The sequence below is a fragment of the Carya illinoinensis genome, chromosome 3, assembly GCF_018687715.1.
Source record: "Carya illinoinensis cultivar Pawnee chromosome 3, C.illinoinensisPawnee_v1, whole genome shotgun sequence".
Classification (NCBI taxonomy): domain Eukaryota; kingdom Viridiplantae; phylum Streptophyta; class Magnoliopsida; order Fagales; family Juglandaceae; genus Carya; species Carya illinoinensis.
Window position 1 is genome coordinate 7,097,254 of NC_056754.1, and position 16,174 is coordinate 7,113,427.

The 16,174-nt window shown below is 30.1% G+C and overlaps 1 protein-coding gene across 1 annotated transcript; it reads left to right on the top strand.

The window, feature by feature from the left end:
• The first annotated feature begins 6,316 nt into the window (after positions 1–6,316).
• LOC122302876 lies at positions 6,317–10,928 on the top strand. Its single transcript, XM_043114324.1, has 6 exons — positions 6,317–6,559; positions 6,648–6,708; positions 7,070–7,750; positions 7,839–9,206; positions 9,322–9,381; positions 9,736–10,928. Exons 1-6 carry the CDS (start codon positions 6,317–6,319, stop codon positions 10,926–10,928), a joined length of 3,606 nt encoding a protein of 1,201 aa, XP_042970258.1.
• Positions 10,929–16,174: the final 5,246 nt, after the last annotated feature.

Genomic DNA, 16,174 nt, shown 5'->3' on the forward strand with positions numbered 1-16,174 from the left:
GAGGTACACGTAATCTGCCTAAGCAAAAACTTTTATACTTTCCTGTGTATTCTTACAGTTTGTAGGTCAAAGTGTGGGCTGTATTCAAGACTTTCAGAGTTCCACACATTTCTGCTTGGTTATCTTTGTAAGTATATCTTTCATTTGCTGTTGTTCAGACTTGTGCTATTTTTAGTTTGGTTCATGATGGTTCATGTTGTATATAAGAAGGTGCAATATATGAAAAGATCTAAAAACATAATGGGTTCTGTTTTCTGGCTTGGTTATGTTCTATGTTGTGCTTGGTTATGTTACTATTAACTCTTACAGTGTCTTTTTGGCTTGGTTATGTTCAATGTTATGCTTGGTTATGTTCTTATGTTCTAAGAAGATGACATGCAGACCAAAAAATGCATGCAAACCAAAAAAAGTTGTTCTCGATATTGATGAGTACATAGATTATAGGGGGGGAAAAAAAAACTTACCCAGATCTGTTTTGGGCCACGTCAACCTCACATGCATTGTGGTAAAATCCAATACAAAACAAGAAAAGAAACAAGCAAATCAGCTCAAGAAATAAAATAAAAAAACAGAAAATAAAGAACAATTATATAGATTATAGATAATAACACAAAAAAATATAAGTTTCACAACACTGCATTATAAAAAAGATTATATTTTCTAACTCATCTAAAAATCACACATGCAAAAACAACAATAAGCCAGTTGAAAAAGTATTACATTTATAACTGGCAGCAACAATGTGCAAACCAAAATAATAAAACCCATAATTTTTTTAGGATGACAAGTCATGAGAAGTATTTGTTATAATATATGTTTCTTAATTTCCATGCATCTAAATGTGTATATGTATTGATTACATCTAAATCTAAAATAAATAGCTTATGGTCTATTAATCACATCAACATTAACCAAGCTAAATTATACATCTATCCATATACAAACTGCAAACCATCATGAACTTCAAACTCAAAATTCAAAAAAAAAAAAAAAACATAAAAACATAACAAGTCACCCTCAGAAAGACATTAGAATAAGGTAGGTGCCAAGACGAGCACAAGTTGTCTGCATGAGACTAGGACTGTTCAAAATGAAAAACTAAATTTATGTTAACAATAGCTAAGGCTATAAATAACTAATGAACTTTATAACTAAATGCATGTAAAAAAAAAAAAAAAATCCACTGTTGTCACTATCAAAAACTAGGAGTATGAGACTTGCCTTGAATGCTTCACTGTTGTCACTATCAATAACCAAAAATAGAGATCTTCTTGTAAATAGAACAAAGTCACATGGGTAAATGTAGTTTAATCCTAGAATAAAAACAGCTGGTTATTGTAAGAAAATTGGAACTACAAAAATATTATAGAGAAATATTTGGAACTACAAATAATGAACCATTGACTTCAGTCTTTGTTTATAGATTCATAAGCAGATATATCAAATTAATCACCTGATCATTGCAACTAACATTGGCTTAAAAAAGACAAACTAATTGACTCTGATATGGGTTCTCTATTTCTTCTTGATAACTATTTGATATTCAATAATTGTATTTGTTTTTTAACACGAACTATAACGACAAAAAGTACACAAGTTCTTTTTATGAGACAAGCAATATACTTAGAAACTTAAGTACCTCAAAATTGAAAACACACAGTTATTGAGATAATACTGATCTGCTTCTAAAACACCTGAGTACCTCAAAAACAACGCAAACCATTACCCCATCAATTTCTCATGCACAGAAACATAGTTAAGTATTAACTAAGAATATTATAATTAAAAATAATAAAAAAAAAATGGGAAACAACTAGCAAAACAAAATGGGAATTTATTTGCAAAACGGAAAGGCCATGCAAAAATAATACTCAAGCATTCTCATCAACAACCAAAATCAACAAAGGTTTACTAGATTGTCGTATATACTAATAATAAAATAATATACATGTCAAAATAAAGTAGCATACACATCATAATAACATACATGCCAAAATAAAATCATTTTCATTTAGTTGTATTTTCGTGTATTTTATTTCATAAAAAGTATCACATCTCATTTAGTATCATTCCAGTGCCTCTAAAAATCAACAAAACTCACTTTAACGGAAGCAAATTAATAAAATAAACTAATACATCATTTACTAACATAGAAAAGTTTTACACTAGATTACACAATAGCAATAAAATAGACAAAAAGATCAATAAAATGTTGTGCATAATTTTGAGGACTTTTAGCACTGGAATATCCTTTCTCTAATCAGCTCAAAGACACAAACATCTTCTTCATTTAATTGATTGTCCTTGCAATACGTTCAGAATGAAATAAATCAAATAAACAAAGAACTAATATAGCAATTTATGCAATCAACTATAAATATAAATAACAAAAAATGGATCATAGTAATATCGATAAATATCATCAAACTTGTATATGGAAAATGGATAAACAAACGGAATGAACTATAAAGATAAAATAATATACATGTCAAAATAAAGTAGCATAGACATCATAATAACATACATGCCAAAATAAAATCATTTTCATTTAGTTGTATTTTCGTGTATTTTATTTCATAAAAAGTATCACATCTCATTTAGTATCATTCCAGTGCCTCTAAAAATCAACAAAACTCACTTTAACGGAAGCAAATTAATAAAATAAACTAATACAATGATAAATCAACAAGCTAAACACTTTAACATAAAATCCAATGATAAACCTTAAAAAAAAATGGAATGATTCATAGTCGTCTCACGAGAACACATGCTCCTATAAGAGGCATCTATAAACTCAATAAATGAAAAATACACTGCTAAATAAATGTAAAACATAGAAACTTATAAGGACAATATGCACTTCAAACGAAAGCTTATTTAACATCAAAATAAACAATATACCTCCTCATATTCATAATCACGATCGCTTCCTTCCCAAGGATAAAAAACCCTAAAAAAATGCTTCAAAGCCGAAAGACTCAGTTCACCAAATCACTAGATCTACCACATTTACATTGATTGTTCACAGATTGGGAGATAGACTTACCGAAAGGTCATTGGCGAGATGAGGGATTGAGGACAAAAGGAGATGATTGGTGTGTCGCGCGTTGGATTTCGGACAAAACGAAAGCCCTTGAAGGGATGAGAGAGAGAGAGAGAGAGAGAGAGAGAGAGAGAGAGGAAACTGGGGGAGGGAGGCAAAGCACTTCGCAGAGCAGAGAGAGAGAGAGAGATTTGAATGGGTCAGGGCGTGGGGGGAAATGGAGATGGAGAAGAAGCTGTCGGCACAGCAGGAGGAAGAAGAAAAATTAAAGCCCTAAAGGCACTAGCCTAAATGACGCCACTTAGAAGAAGAAAGGGGAAGTTGAAATGAAACAAGCGGGCTGGGCAGAAAAGCCCACGGGCTAGGCCTAAAACCGATTGGGCTTGGCCCAAAACAACGGATAAAACACAAAAAAAATAAATAAAAACCAAATAAAAAAGCTACAACTCAATATTAATAAAATAAAATATTTAAAGTCCAACAATAAAGTAATTTAAGCTAAAGAGTAATTTAAATGCGAAATAATTATTAATATAAAAAAAGTACATTATGTAAATTTCACAACTTAAAAATCATAAAATAATACCATGAAAATCACATTTAATTTAAAATAAGAGAACTATTAATTATAATAATTTAAATAATCATTCAATAAAGTACATGTAAATAATGAATATCACATAAGTTGTTATATAGAGGCAAATGATGATTGGTCAAAATATTACGCGGTTCATGCGATCCCGACCATTACTTTCACAAGCCTTCAATGCCATGAAAAAGACTTGACATGGGAAAGTGAAGTTTTTTAACTCTTTATCAGCATATATCTGAGCGAAGTGAGAATACATGAACAAAATAGGATAACAAATTCTGAGAGGTGTTACATCATATATTTTAGGAGCACTGCTACACAGCAACCCCACACCCAACACACTAGTGTAAAATAACAGAGGGTAAAATAGTAAATTCACATTTTTCAATGGTGTGAAAAAGTGTGAGGCTGCTGTGTAGATTTATTCATATTTTAGGCTAGCTTATCATGCACATGAGATGACGAGTTGGCTAATTTAAACATATGGTCCCATCTTGGACGACGAGTTTGCTTAGTTTATATTTAATTTTTTTGTTAAGAATTAATTTTTTATTAATAAAAATATAATATTTTTTGTTAATTAAATAACTAACGATGTAATGTTTATATAATTAATAAATAATTATACATTTTGATATATTATAAAAGAAGAACATTAATAGAATTTATACTATGGTCTTATAAATAAACATCGCCCATAGTTTTATGAAAACTATTTGAGATAATTTTAATTATAGATAATTTTATAAAAATTATTTGATAAAATCCAGTCCAGATAAACAGCCCTACATGAGACCTTCAGCATGGAAGGTCTTAGAAAAAACAACCCTAGACACAGTTACATTTTGAATTTTCCTATTTGTTGAAAAATCAATCATAATCTCAAAAACTGAAAAACTGCATCACAGCCCAGTCTGAAATATAAGGATCTAAGAAATAAAAAAGTTCAATAAAAATAAATAAAAGACAATTAAAAACCACTACAACTCAATATTAATAAATTAAAATATTTAATGTCCAATAATAGAATATTTAAAACAAAGAGTAATTTAAATGTAATCAATAATTAATATCAAGAAAACATATTAAAATAAATCTCGTACCTTAAAAATCATAAAATAATCCAAGAGAGCCCCTTTGTAAAAATATTTGCACATGACTCATCTGTAGAGATATATTCCATAACCTTTTAAAATCAACTAAAAGGAGCCTGCTACATACACACAGGATTTCCACCGAAATCCTCTACCGATAACAGAAATTTTGTTTTTTCAAATTTTTCACTTTTTCTTTCATCAATTTTTTAAGTTATTTAAAAATTTTTAAAAATTAAAAAAAATCACATATTCATTTAAAAACCTTTACTTAATCACTAAGTAAAATAAAAAATAAAAAAATAGAAAAAAAATTTCGGTAAACAATTTTGGTAGAAATTGTCTATGAGAATAGTATTTTCCATAAAAAAAAAAAAAAATACTTCAACAAGAAAAAGAATAGTTTCTCATTTTTGTTCTTTAAAATAAAAAATGAGAAAGAAAGAATTAATAAAATTAACTCTTCTAACAAAGTTTATACTTATTCTAAATAATAAGTATAAAAAAGTTTTTTTTTTATATATAATAAGAACGTGGATGCTAATAATAATAAGCACTCCAGATCTTTTATTACAACTATATTTATTACAACGTTCATTTTATTCTCTATACATTAAATTATCGATTGAAATCAATTTTTAAGGGAAGAAAAAAAAAATTCAACAATTTATATATATATATATATATGTGTGTGTGTGTGTGTGTATATATATATATACACAATGCAATCAAAACTTATAATGTCTTTTGTGTATAGGCAGGAATTATCCTCCTCATCAAGAGATCTAAATATATAAAAGACTCTCTATTGTTCATTTCAAGACCTGTAAGTGCCTTTATATATATATATATATATATATATATATATTATATATCTCTTTTTGTTGGTCCCTGCTTATGATTTTTTTGTGAGTACTTACTTTGAATAGTAAATTAATTTTGAGAAATATTTCATTCAAGAATTTTGATATATGATATTGATCTATGCTTTTTATGAGTTTCATTTTCATGGTATTTTTTCATTCCATGTGTTATTTTGTTATCTTCATTTCCTTGTTAATTTAAAGTATAAATAATTTGCTTGTATGTACTTTTCAACATATGAATCGACGAAATTGTTTATAGCATTTAAAATGCATCATGGTGGTATGGATTTCGCATTAAGCAGTTGTTATTTATTCATTTAGTTTTGGTTGTGTGGAACAGTATCCAACATTTGGAAGAATCATTTGCTTCGTTAACATAATGAGAAGTGGTAAGATTGTGTTAATAAGTTATGTAGCATTTGTTTTGAAATAGTAATATTAATTTTTTAAAAGTTAAGTTTGGGGACTATTTTTTTAAGATCATATAAAACAACTAGTAAAAAATATCACGTATAAAGATTTACCAGAAGAGAAAAAGGAAGAACTCTGTAGAAAACAAAGAGAAAGATATGCTAAAAAAAAGGCATCTAGCAGCAATTCCATCCAGTTAAAAGATTCAACTTCATTCGGTAGTGATCAACTAACTACATCAATTGATGAGCCTTCAAATGATGATGTCCAACATATAAACATCATTCAAGACTTTACTATTCTACAAAAGATGACAAAGAGACAAAGAATTTTCGACGCTGATGTTGACATCGGTGAATTGATTTCATCTCATGAAGTATGTGTTCCTCCTGGTGTTAATGTCTATGTGATTGATTCAGACGCAACTTCATCATTAAACAATGTGACAGATCGTTCTAATTGTTCCAATGATTCTATGGATTTTCTAACACATAAATCAGGAAATACATACGTAAATGAAACAACCGTCTCCAATCAGCTTCTGATTCAACAGGTTTTCCTGAAATTATTTTGTCATCTTTCTTATTCAAACAGCCTTATATTCTTTTTCATTAAAATTTGGGAACATTCTATTCAAATAGGCTCCATGTGTTGTTCGGGAACAGTCAAGTTTTGAAACAAGTATATCGCCACCTTGTAGGGGTAAGAAACCAGTATAATTATATTATTCATTCTTCTAATTCCATTGTCAACTCTTGCCACTCTTTCAGTAGTGTCCTTAGTCAGATCATTCAAAGAACAATCGATGAGTTTACACATATTATCTTATATTCACTTTTGAACTTAATAGGTGAGGGGCATCGCCGCTCTGCTGGACTTAGGCAATTATTATAAGTCGTGCCATCTGAAACATGTTCTTTACCGTATGTGCCTTGTTGCAGACATTGTAAAGCCAAACGATTCTATCATGAAACAAATGGATTTTGTTGTGCTGATGGGACAATTTCTTTGGCCACAAATGTTGTTCCTGATAAACTTTATGATTTTTTTACCTCCAATACAGATAAATCTGCGCATTTTAAGACTTTTGTTCGGACTTATAATAACAAGTTCGCGTTTACATCTTTTGGAGTTAAATTCGATAGAAATCTTTGCAGACGAAACATTCTAACTCAGGGACAGATCTATCACTATATCAATGATTTAATCCCTTTAAATGGTTGTCCTTCTTATCTCCAATTGCATTTCTATGATACGGAACATGAATTAGAAAATCGCATTTCTGATTCAGATAGAATGAATCCATCAATTATAGCTCAACTCATCGATATTCTTCGCATCAATCCATATTCTATGTTTTTCCGGTCTCTTGGTGATTTGCCAAATTTGGAAAATCAAGTAATCCATATAAGATCAGATGCTGGTCTAGATCAACGTATATTCAATGCCCCGACATCTTCACAAGTTGCAGTAATATGGGTTGAAAATGAAGATGCAGATCAGCTAGAAGGACGAGACATTTGTGTCTTTAGTCATTCTGGTGGAAGTCATATAGTTCAATATTACTTTGGCTGCTATGATCCACTTCAGTATCCGTTGTTATTTCCTTTTGGCGATACTGGTTGGCATCAAGGCATTCAAAGAGTCAGTAAAGGAAGCACATCAACATGTAATGAAACAACACGATCAATAGATCCTCATCAATCAATGTCAGCAGAAGAATTACTTATAAGAAAACAGCGAGGTTATAATGTAATCTTAATCTTTCCATTTTGTACTTAGTTTGTAGATGTCCAATTTTATAATACTTCATTCCCTTACAACTTTTGCAGCATTAAACAGAAAAAGGAAGGATCCAATTGTTTCGTGCCGTGAATATTATTGCTACAAGTTACAAATCAAAGAAAATGTCAGATCAATTTTGTTACTGTCTGGTCACCTATTGCAACAATTTGTTGTTGATATGTATGTTAAGATCGAGACGTCAAGATTAGATTATTTCTGTAGCAAACAACAACATATTCGATCTGAGTTATATCAAGGTATTGTTGATACCATTACACTTAGGGAAACCAATGCTTTTAATGTTGGAAAACGGATTATTCTGCCTTCGTCATTTATTGGGGGTCCAAGAGATATGCGAAAAAGATATATGGAAGCAATGGCTTTAGTTCAGCGTTATGGTAAACCAGACATTTTTTTAAAAATGACGTGCAATCCAAACTGGCAAGAAATTTCAAATGAATTACGTCTGCATGAGGAGAGTCAAAATCGGCCTGATTTGGTTGCTCGGGTCTTTCGTGCAAAATTAGAAGAATTAAAGGATCAATTATTCAAGAAGCAGATATTTGGAAAAGTCTCAGCATATATTTATGTTATTAAGCACCAAAAAAGAGGGCTTCCACATGCACATTTTTTAATTATATTACAGAGAGATTGTAAACTCTATGCTCCTGAATCTTTTGATAAGATTGTATCGGCAGAAATACCTGATAAAAATACAAATTTGCACTTGCATAATGCTGTTATCAAGCATATGATGCATGGACCATGTGGAGTGTTGAATCCAACAAATATTTGCATGAAAAAAAATGGCTGTTGCAAAAGCCAATATCCAAAAAGTTTTGCATCAGGTACGACTGTTGGAAATGATTGCTTCCCAATATATAAGCGTTCTTACAATAGAATAATTGTCAAAGTGAGAGGCCATAATTTGGATAACCGTTGGGTCGTTCCATATAATCCGTATTTGCTTACAACATTTGACTGTCACATTAATGTCGAGATTTGTTCTACGATAAAAGCAGTCAAATATCTTTATAAGTATATTTACAAAGGGCATGATCGTATTGCTTTCAATTTGGTTTCCGAACAAAACAATCAACAAATTGATGAAATTCAACAATTCCAATCGGCCCGATGGATTGCTCCACCTGAAGCTATGTGGAGAATATACGGTTTTATTGTTAATGAAATGTACCCAGCAGTATATAGTTTACATTTACATCTTGAGGATCAACATCAAGTAACTTTTCGAGCAAATGAAGACTTAATCAATGTTCTTAACTCTGATCGGTCTGCAAAATCAATGTTAACAGAATTCTTTGCATTGAACCGAGTGGATGAAAATGCCATAATATTGTTGTACAAAGAATTTCCAGAATTTTATGTTTGGAGCCAACAATACAAAGAGTGGACTCGTCGGAAAAAAAAAAACTGTTATAGGTCGAATTGTTACAGCAAATCCATTTGAATGTGAGAGGTATTATCTACGGATATTGCTAAATCATGTAAGAGGACCTTTGTCGTTTGAAGATCTTAGGACAGTTGATGGTGTCATGGCTCCAACATTTTGTGAAGCAGCAACTATGCATGGTTTGTTACAAAGAGACAGTAACTTAGAAGATTGTTTACATGAAGCATCTCTATATCAAATGCCGTCCAGTTTGAGATGACTATTTGCAACTATTTTGGTTTATTGTAATCCAACCAATCTGAGAGAGCTTTGGGAACGTTTTGAGCAAGATATGTCAGTTGATTTTAGGTCGACTGAAGATTCTATGTTGAATGTAAGAATGCAAGTTTTGCGCTCAATCTCTTTTACACTTAAATCAATGGAGAAAGACATTAATTTGTTCCATCTTCTTGGTGACGACATTTGTTTTTATGAAGACCAACTCAAATCTAGGGAAATCGATGATGAATTGGCTGTTGAAATTCCATAAGAAGATATTGTTGCATCAGAAGCCCTTAATAGTAAACAACGACATGTCTATAATTCAGTTTTGGGAAATGTTTTATCTAATGAAGCTGCTACATTCTTTGTTGATGGCCCTGGTGGGACGGAGAAGATATTCTTGTACAAGGCACTTCTTGCCGCAGTAAGATCACGAAAATTAGTCACACTTGCAACTGCTTCATCTGGTGTTGCTGCATCTATCCTTCCTGGAGGTCGAACAGCACACTCGCGCTTTAAGATTCCACTGGATACTGATGAACATAACATGTGTTGTGTCAATAAACAAAGTGCCATCGCAAAGTTACTACGTGTGGCAAAATTAATTATATGGGATGAGGCCCCTATGTCAAGAAAACAACATATTGAAGTATTAGATAAAATGCTACGAGACATTAATGATTCAGAGTTAACATTCGGTGGAAAAGTTGTCGTTTTTTGTGGAGATTTTCACCAAGTTTTACCTGTGGTTCATAAAAGAACAAGACAAGAACATGTTGATGCCAGTTTGGTTTCTTCTTACTTGTGGCCTACATTGATCAAGTTTCATTTGACTAAAAATATGCGAGCAAGATTGGATCCAGTCTTTTCAGAATATGTGTTAGAATTGGGCAACGGAATGCCACCAATCACAGTTGATGAAGCTATAAAAATTCCTGATGGCATGCTTGTTCCATATGAAGATGACTGTACTTCTTTGGATCATTTAATAGATGCTGTTTTCCATGATATTCATGAATATTCAATAAATATTTCAGCTATGATGAATCGGACCATATTAACACCAAAGAACAGTTATGTTGATGAAATAAATGCATTACTAATTCATAGATTTCATGGTGAGATCAATCGATATTATAGTTTTGATGAAGCAATAGATGCATCTGAACAATCAGTTATGGAGGATTTTTTAAATACTCTAACCCCAAATGGACTTCCTCCTCATGAATTGTTATTGAAGATAAATTGTCCTATCATGCTGCTTAGAAACATTAATCCTTCAGAAGGACTATGCAACGGAACACGTCTAATTTGTCGGGCTTTTGATCGAAATGTCATTGATGCAGAAATCACAGTTGGACACCACATCAAAAAAAGAGTCTTTATTCCAAGGATTCCATTCTTACCAAATGTTGATGAAAATAGTGGCTTCCATTCAAACGAACTCAGTTCCCTATCAGATTAAGTTTTGCAATGACTATAAATAAGTCACAAAGGCAAACATTGGATTTTGTTGAAATATATTTACCTCAACCTGTTTTCTCACATGGTCAATTATATGTGGCTCTATCAAGGGCAAAGACTGCATCTACAGTAAGGATTTTACTACGGCCAGTGTCAACTGAACGATCAGAAAAGAACTGCATAAAAAATATTGTCTATACGGAATTATTAAGATTAGCATCTTCAGATTAATGTTAAATGGGTAATGATTCAATTGTATAATTTCAGTTTAATTACTTCAACAAAATTTCGTATTTAATAGAATTTTTTTTATGTATATTTAGTATTGTGTTTTTTAATTTATTATACTCTTAAATTCTCTTTGCAATTTTTTTTTTAATTTAGTATTGGGTTTACTATAATTACACATTTAATATCTTTGTATGTGAACAGCTTTAAAGATGCGGACGGTTTATACATCGATAAAAGATATCACTCAAAGTACAAGAGACTAGAAAATCAAAATGATTGTAGCAGAGAAGTCACCCAAACGAACAGGCCAACGCTCACCAGTGAAGTATCAAAGCCTAACATTAATTGATCCAAAGGTATAGTATTTATCTCTATCTATTGTCTTATATTTTTTTTAGTGGATTAAAAACTGGTAAATGATTTTATTATTTTTTCATTCTATCTATTAAGTTTTGTTTTTATTTTTTATTTTTTTATTACTAATTTGTTGGGTTTTTTGATGTTTGACTTTTTAAATCTTTGGCTTCCTTATATAAATGTCGATGATGTTCTATTAATTTAGTTATCTTCCTGTAACACATTTAAAAACAAAAATTTTACACATAACTCAAAACAATTTTAAATCAAAGAAAATCATTATACTCAATTATTTATTACAATTTATTTTTTTGTAAATTATTCATTACAATTTTTTATATTATACAGGGAAATCGGCTACAAGTTACGATATTTGATAAGGATATTGACTCACGACAAGATACTTTGCACATTTTCCAGTCATATTACATCAGTAATGCATATGTGAAGCCATTGGATCCGAAATATAGAATTGAAACACATAAATATCAATGGATCTTGAATGCTAAAATGATAATTGAGGAAGTTCCAAAGGATGAAGGACAATTGGAGCCACCAAAGTACTAATTCATTCCGTTCAATGAATTAGATACTTACAAGAATTCAATTGCAAAAATAGGTAATTCACTCTTTATTTTAGAATATTTAATTATCAATATACTAAAAATTTAAATCTTATTTGTCAGATATTTTAGCTGTTACAATCAAAATCAAGCTATGTAGAGAGATAACTTCAGCCCATGGACCAACAACTATTCAAGAGATATATGTTATCGATCAAGGGTAAAAATATTTTTTGGGTAGTTCACTCTTTTTGAATTATGTTTCAATTTTTATTTCTTGCATATTCTGCTAATTCTTTTTTTTTTTTATTCCAATTTTGTAGCTTAAACTCCATATGTTTAACTATGTGGAGTCGATTTGTGCAAGATGAATGCAAAAAAATCTCGAAGATAATTGAGACGAAGCCAGTTATACTTGGAACAAAAATAAGAGTTGGTTCTTATAATGATATTTTTAATAATTAACAATCTTATATTTTATTTTACATTGTATATGCTTGCATTAATTATGATGCCTATTTCTAATGAAGGATTATCTCTATCATCACGTCCGAAAAGTAAATTTATGATCAATCATGTTATTTCTAAGGCAACTTCATTGCAAGAGTGGTAATCATCATAAATAAGTCATTATTTGTTTCATACAATTTGAATATTGAAATTTTCATATTTTTATTTCTTATGTTGTATTTGTTTTTATGAATTTTAAAAACGGCGATTAATTATTTATTACTCAAGAGTATTATTGTAAAAAGCTTGACATACCCATCTGCATCTCTATCTTCTGTTGGTATTTGGGAAATAATCAAGAATTGTAATGTTGCTGAGTTCATCAAAAGTTTGCAACCCATGGCGGTAAAATCGTATTCTTAGTAACAGATTCAAATATTTATACAATCAATTCTTCTAAAAAATTATTTCTAATATGATGCAGAAAACAAAATTTTGGATAAAGGCGAAGATAATTGTGGTTGATTTGCGCCAGATATTTTTTTACATGTCATGTATTGGTTGTAATAAAGGAACTGGATATGATTACAATGATACATTCCTTTGTTACCATTGCAAACACTAAAGAATTTCCCAACTACGGTATGTATCTTTCAAATTTTTGGTTTGATAATTTATGTAATAGATTTAATATATAGTTTTTATTGATACTAACTTAAAATGATATTTCCAACAAATTTATAGTTGCCGAGCATATGTTGAACTCGACGATGGTACATGAAGATTATCTGCTGTTATGTTTGGTGAAGTTGTAGAAGAATCATTCGGTTGTTCGGCAGTTGAGCTTATGAATCATACTGGAGATGTACGTCTTCTTATTTTCCATTCGCTTTATTGTTGCGAGTAGAAAAGTCTATCTCAAAATTTTTAACATATTTAGTACATTATCTATAAATAGATTGAGGTTTATATTAAAAAAACTTTTAAAAGTAAATTACAACAAAAATCGTTGAAATTGATTTTTATATACTTATCTATTATGTCAATTTTATTTTTATTTATAAAATGCATAGTAATTTAATTAAAAACATTGCATTCAAAAATTTGTGTTAATTTAGAAGACATAAATTTTCAATATATAAGGTATTTAAATTTTTATTAATTATGCAATTATAATTAAAAATTCCCTTTGCAGGAACATTTGTCATATATAGAAAATCTTGTGGCACAAGTTTCACAGAAGGAGTGAAAGATTGAACTTTTAGTAGACCTCAATTGACTCAACCAAAAGCAGTACAAAAATTTCAATATCGTCTCTATTGAAGTTGTACAAGATGACACAAAATGATGGATCAGAGTAAAAATATCAAAGGACTCATATTTTGAATTGATGTTTTTGTTGGGTTCGTATTAAACTTATCACATTTGTTGGACTAAGTTATGTTTTGAACTAATGTTTTTGTTGGACTTATATTAAACTTATCACATGAAATTTTGCTAAAACTATCGATGTTATAAATATATGTTAGACTATATCATATTTTCAACTAATATTTTTATCTTTTAATCTATACAAGCATGTAATTATTATACTATACTTAACTATCATTATCTTAAATATTCACTAGATTTCATAACTTTTTCTATAAGCTTTAAATTATTGATTGAAATCAATTTTTTTTATAAAATATATACTTTTTTTTTTAAATAATTATTTCATTAAACTAGAGCAACGTGCATTCCTACCTAGTATATATATACTATACAACAAAAACAAATACTACTTTATGCCAAGAGGGTATGTGGTCGGAAAAGGTATATGAATAGTGGGAAAAGGCTTTTTCTCACCAAAATGTTGCGTGGGAGACTTGTTACTTGATTTTAAGCCTTTTTTTCCCCTAAAGTAACAACTCGTGGAAAATACTCATTTTTTCCAACCACATCACCTGTAGAGAAAGGCCATGGATATCACACTCCGAGATCTACAGGGGAGTGCTTATCTATACCAAAATAAACATTAGTGCATTGTGTTTATTTTTATTTATTTATTTATTATTCATAGCATTTTTCGTGTATTTTTTTAGAAAATATATATTAAAAAATAATCAAACACAATACTAAAAAATAAACAAACATAAATACTAAAAAAACACAATTTTCCTTATATATATATATATATGTTATTCAAAATGAACATAATTCCCACTAATTGAACTTTATTAATATATTATATTCCATGCATAGTGAATAAACATCCAACTTGATTTATTAGTTTATTAATAGCCACACACAAAAATGAATTACAAGGGACTTGATTTTATACATTTAGCAGATATGAATGATGATGATATTTAACTACATCTATATAAATATCTATGATCATGATATCATCAACCATCAACAAGCATGCATGCATAAACCCTTGAAAGAGAAAAGCACCAAAAGCTGGATTGATGGAAAGGTAAAGTATGAAACAGAGTATGTGTGTATGGCATCCATGGGAAAAAGGATGAGATAACATACCAAGCGATCCTGCTCTGCCACGTGGTAACTTTAGTTCACATGTCTAAAGCTGGTCCCACATGGGCCCCGATAGACCGATGGACCGTAGTCTTCCATTACCTTGGACCTTGGTAGCTTTTGCCTGCTGCATGTCAGGATGTTCGATTGGGGAGGGATCGGCATTGATTGGTACGTACGTAGTTGTAGTAAATTAATTATCGTATTATTTTTTTTTATAGCGTAAATTCTCCTATATGGCAGAACAATTTATCTGCTCAGGGAAAAAAAAAAAATACAATACAGTTCTCGATTACAAGGTTTTTTTTTTTTATATTTATTTTGTATTTATTTTTAAAAAATAATATTTACAATTATAGAGTATTTGAGTATCGCGTATTTTTTGTAAAAAAAAAATGAATCAAGATGAAACCTATATAAAATAATTAATTTTTTAATAATGAACTACACTTTTTAAAAAAAAAAATACGTGAAAATTACATAATATCTCATGACTATATTTAGTATTACTTCTAATTAAAATTTCCAATTCAAATATAGATAGTAGGATGCAGTGCATGCTGATCTTCTTGCTCAAACCATGCAATTAGTACTTGTCTAAATGACAAAATCTATTTATATTTGATTAATCTTTTATTATCTCATGACGTGTCATTATATGATAAGTTTATAAATTAAATACAATAAATAGTTTTCAATCATTTAATACCATATTATAAAATAATGAAAGAATAATAAAAATTGAGATGATGAGTAGCATTACTCTATCCAAATATCAGCTCCTAGTTATATATATAGTTGGCAACTTGCCAATAATTTATAGGCTACATTATATATATAAATTTCTCGAGAGGAAAACTCTGATGTTGTTTCGGAATTTGCATATTATATTTACGTAAAATTTCTCACGATGATCACATGAGAAAAAGCGACTCGATCGGCGATGAGTATATGGGAATAGATGGAATGGACGAGACTAGCCACAGGAACCAGCTGCATGCATGTGAAAGGGACGTAGTACTTGAGTTAGAACGCCGCCGAAATTCGTTTTCCTCGGTTTCTCGTTAACGTGGATTCTTCGTACAGAAAAGGCCGGTAAAATAACCAATAATATGTCACCACGTGG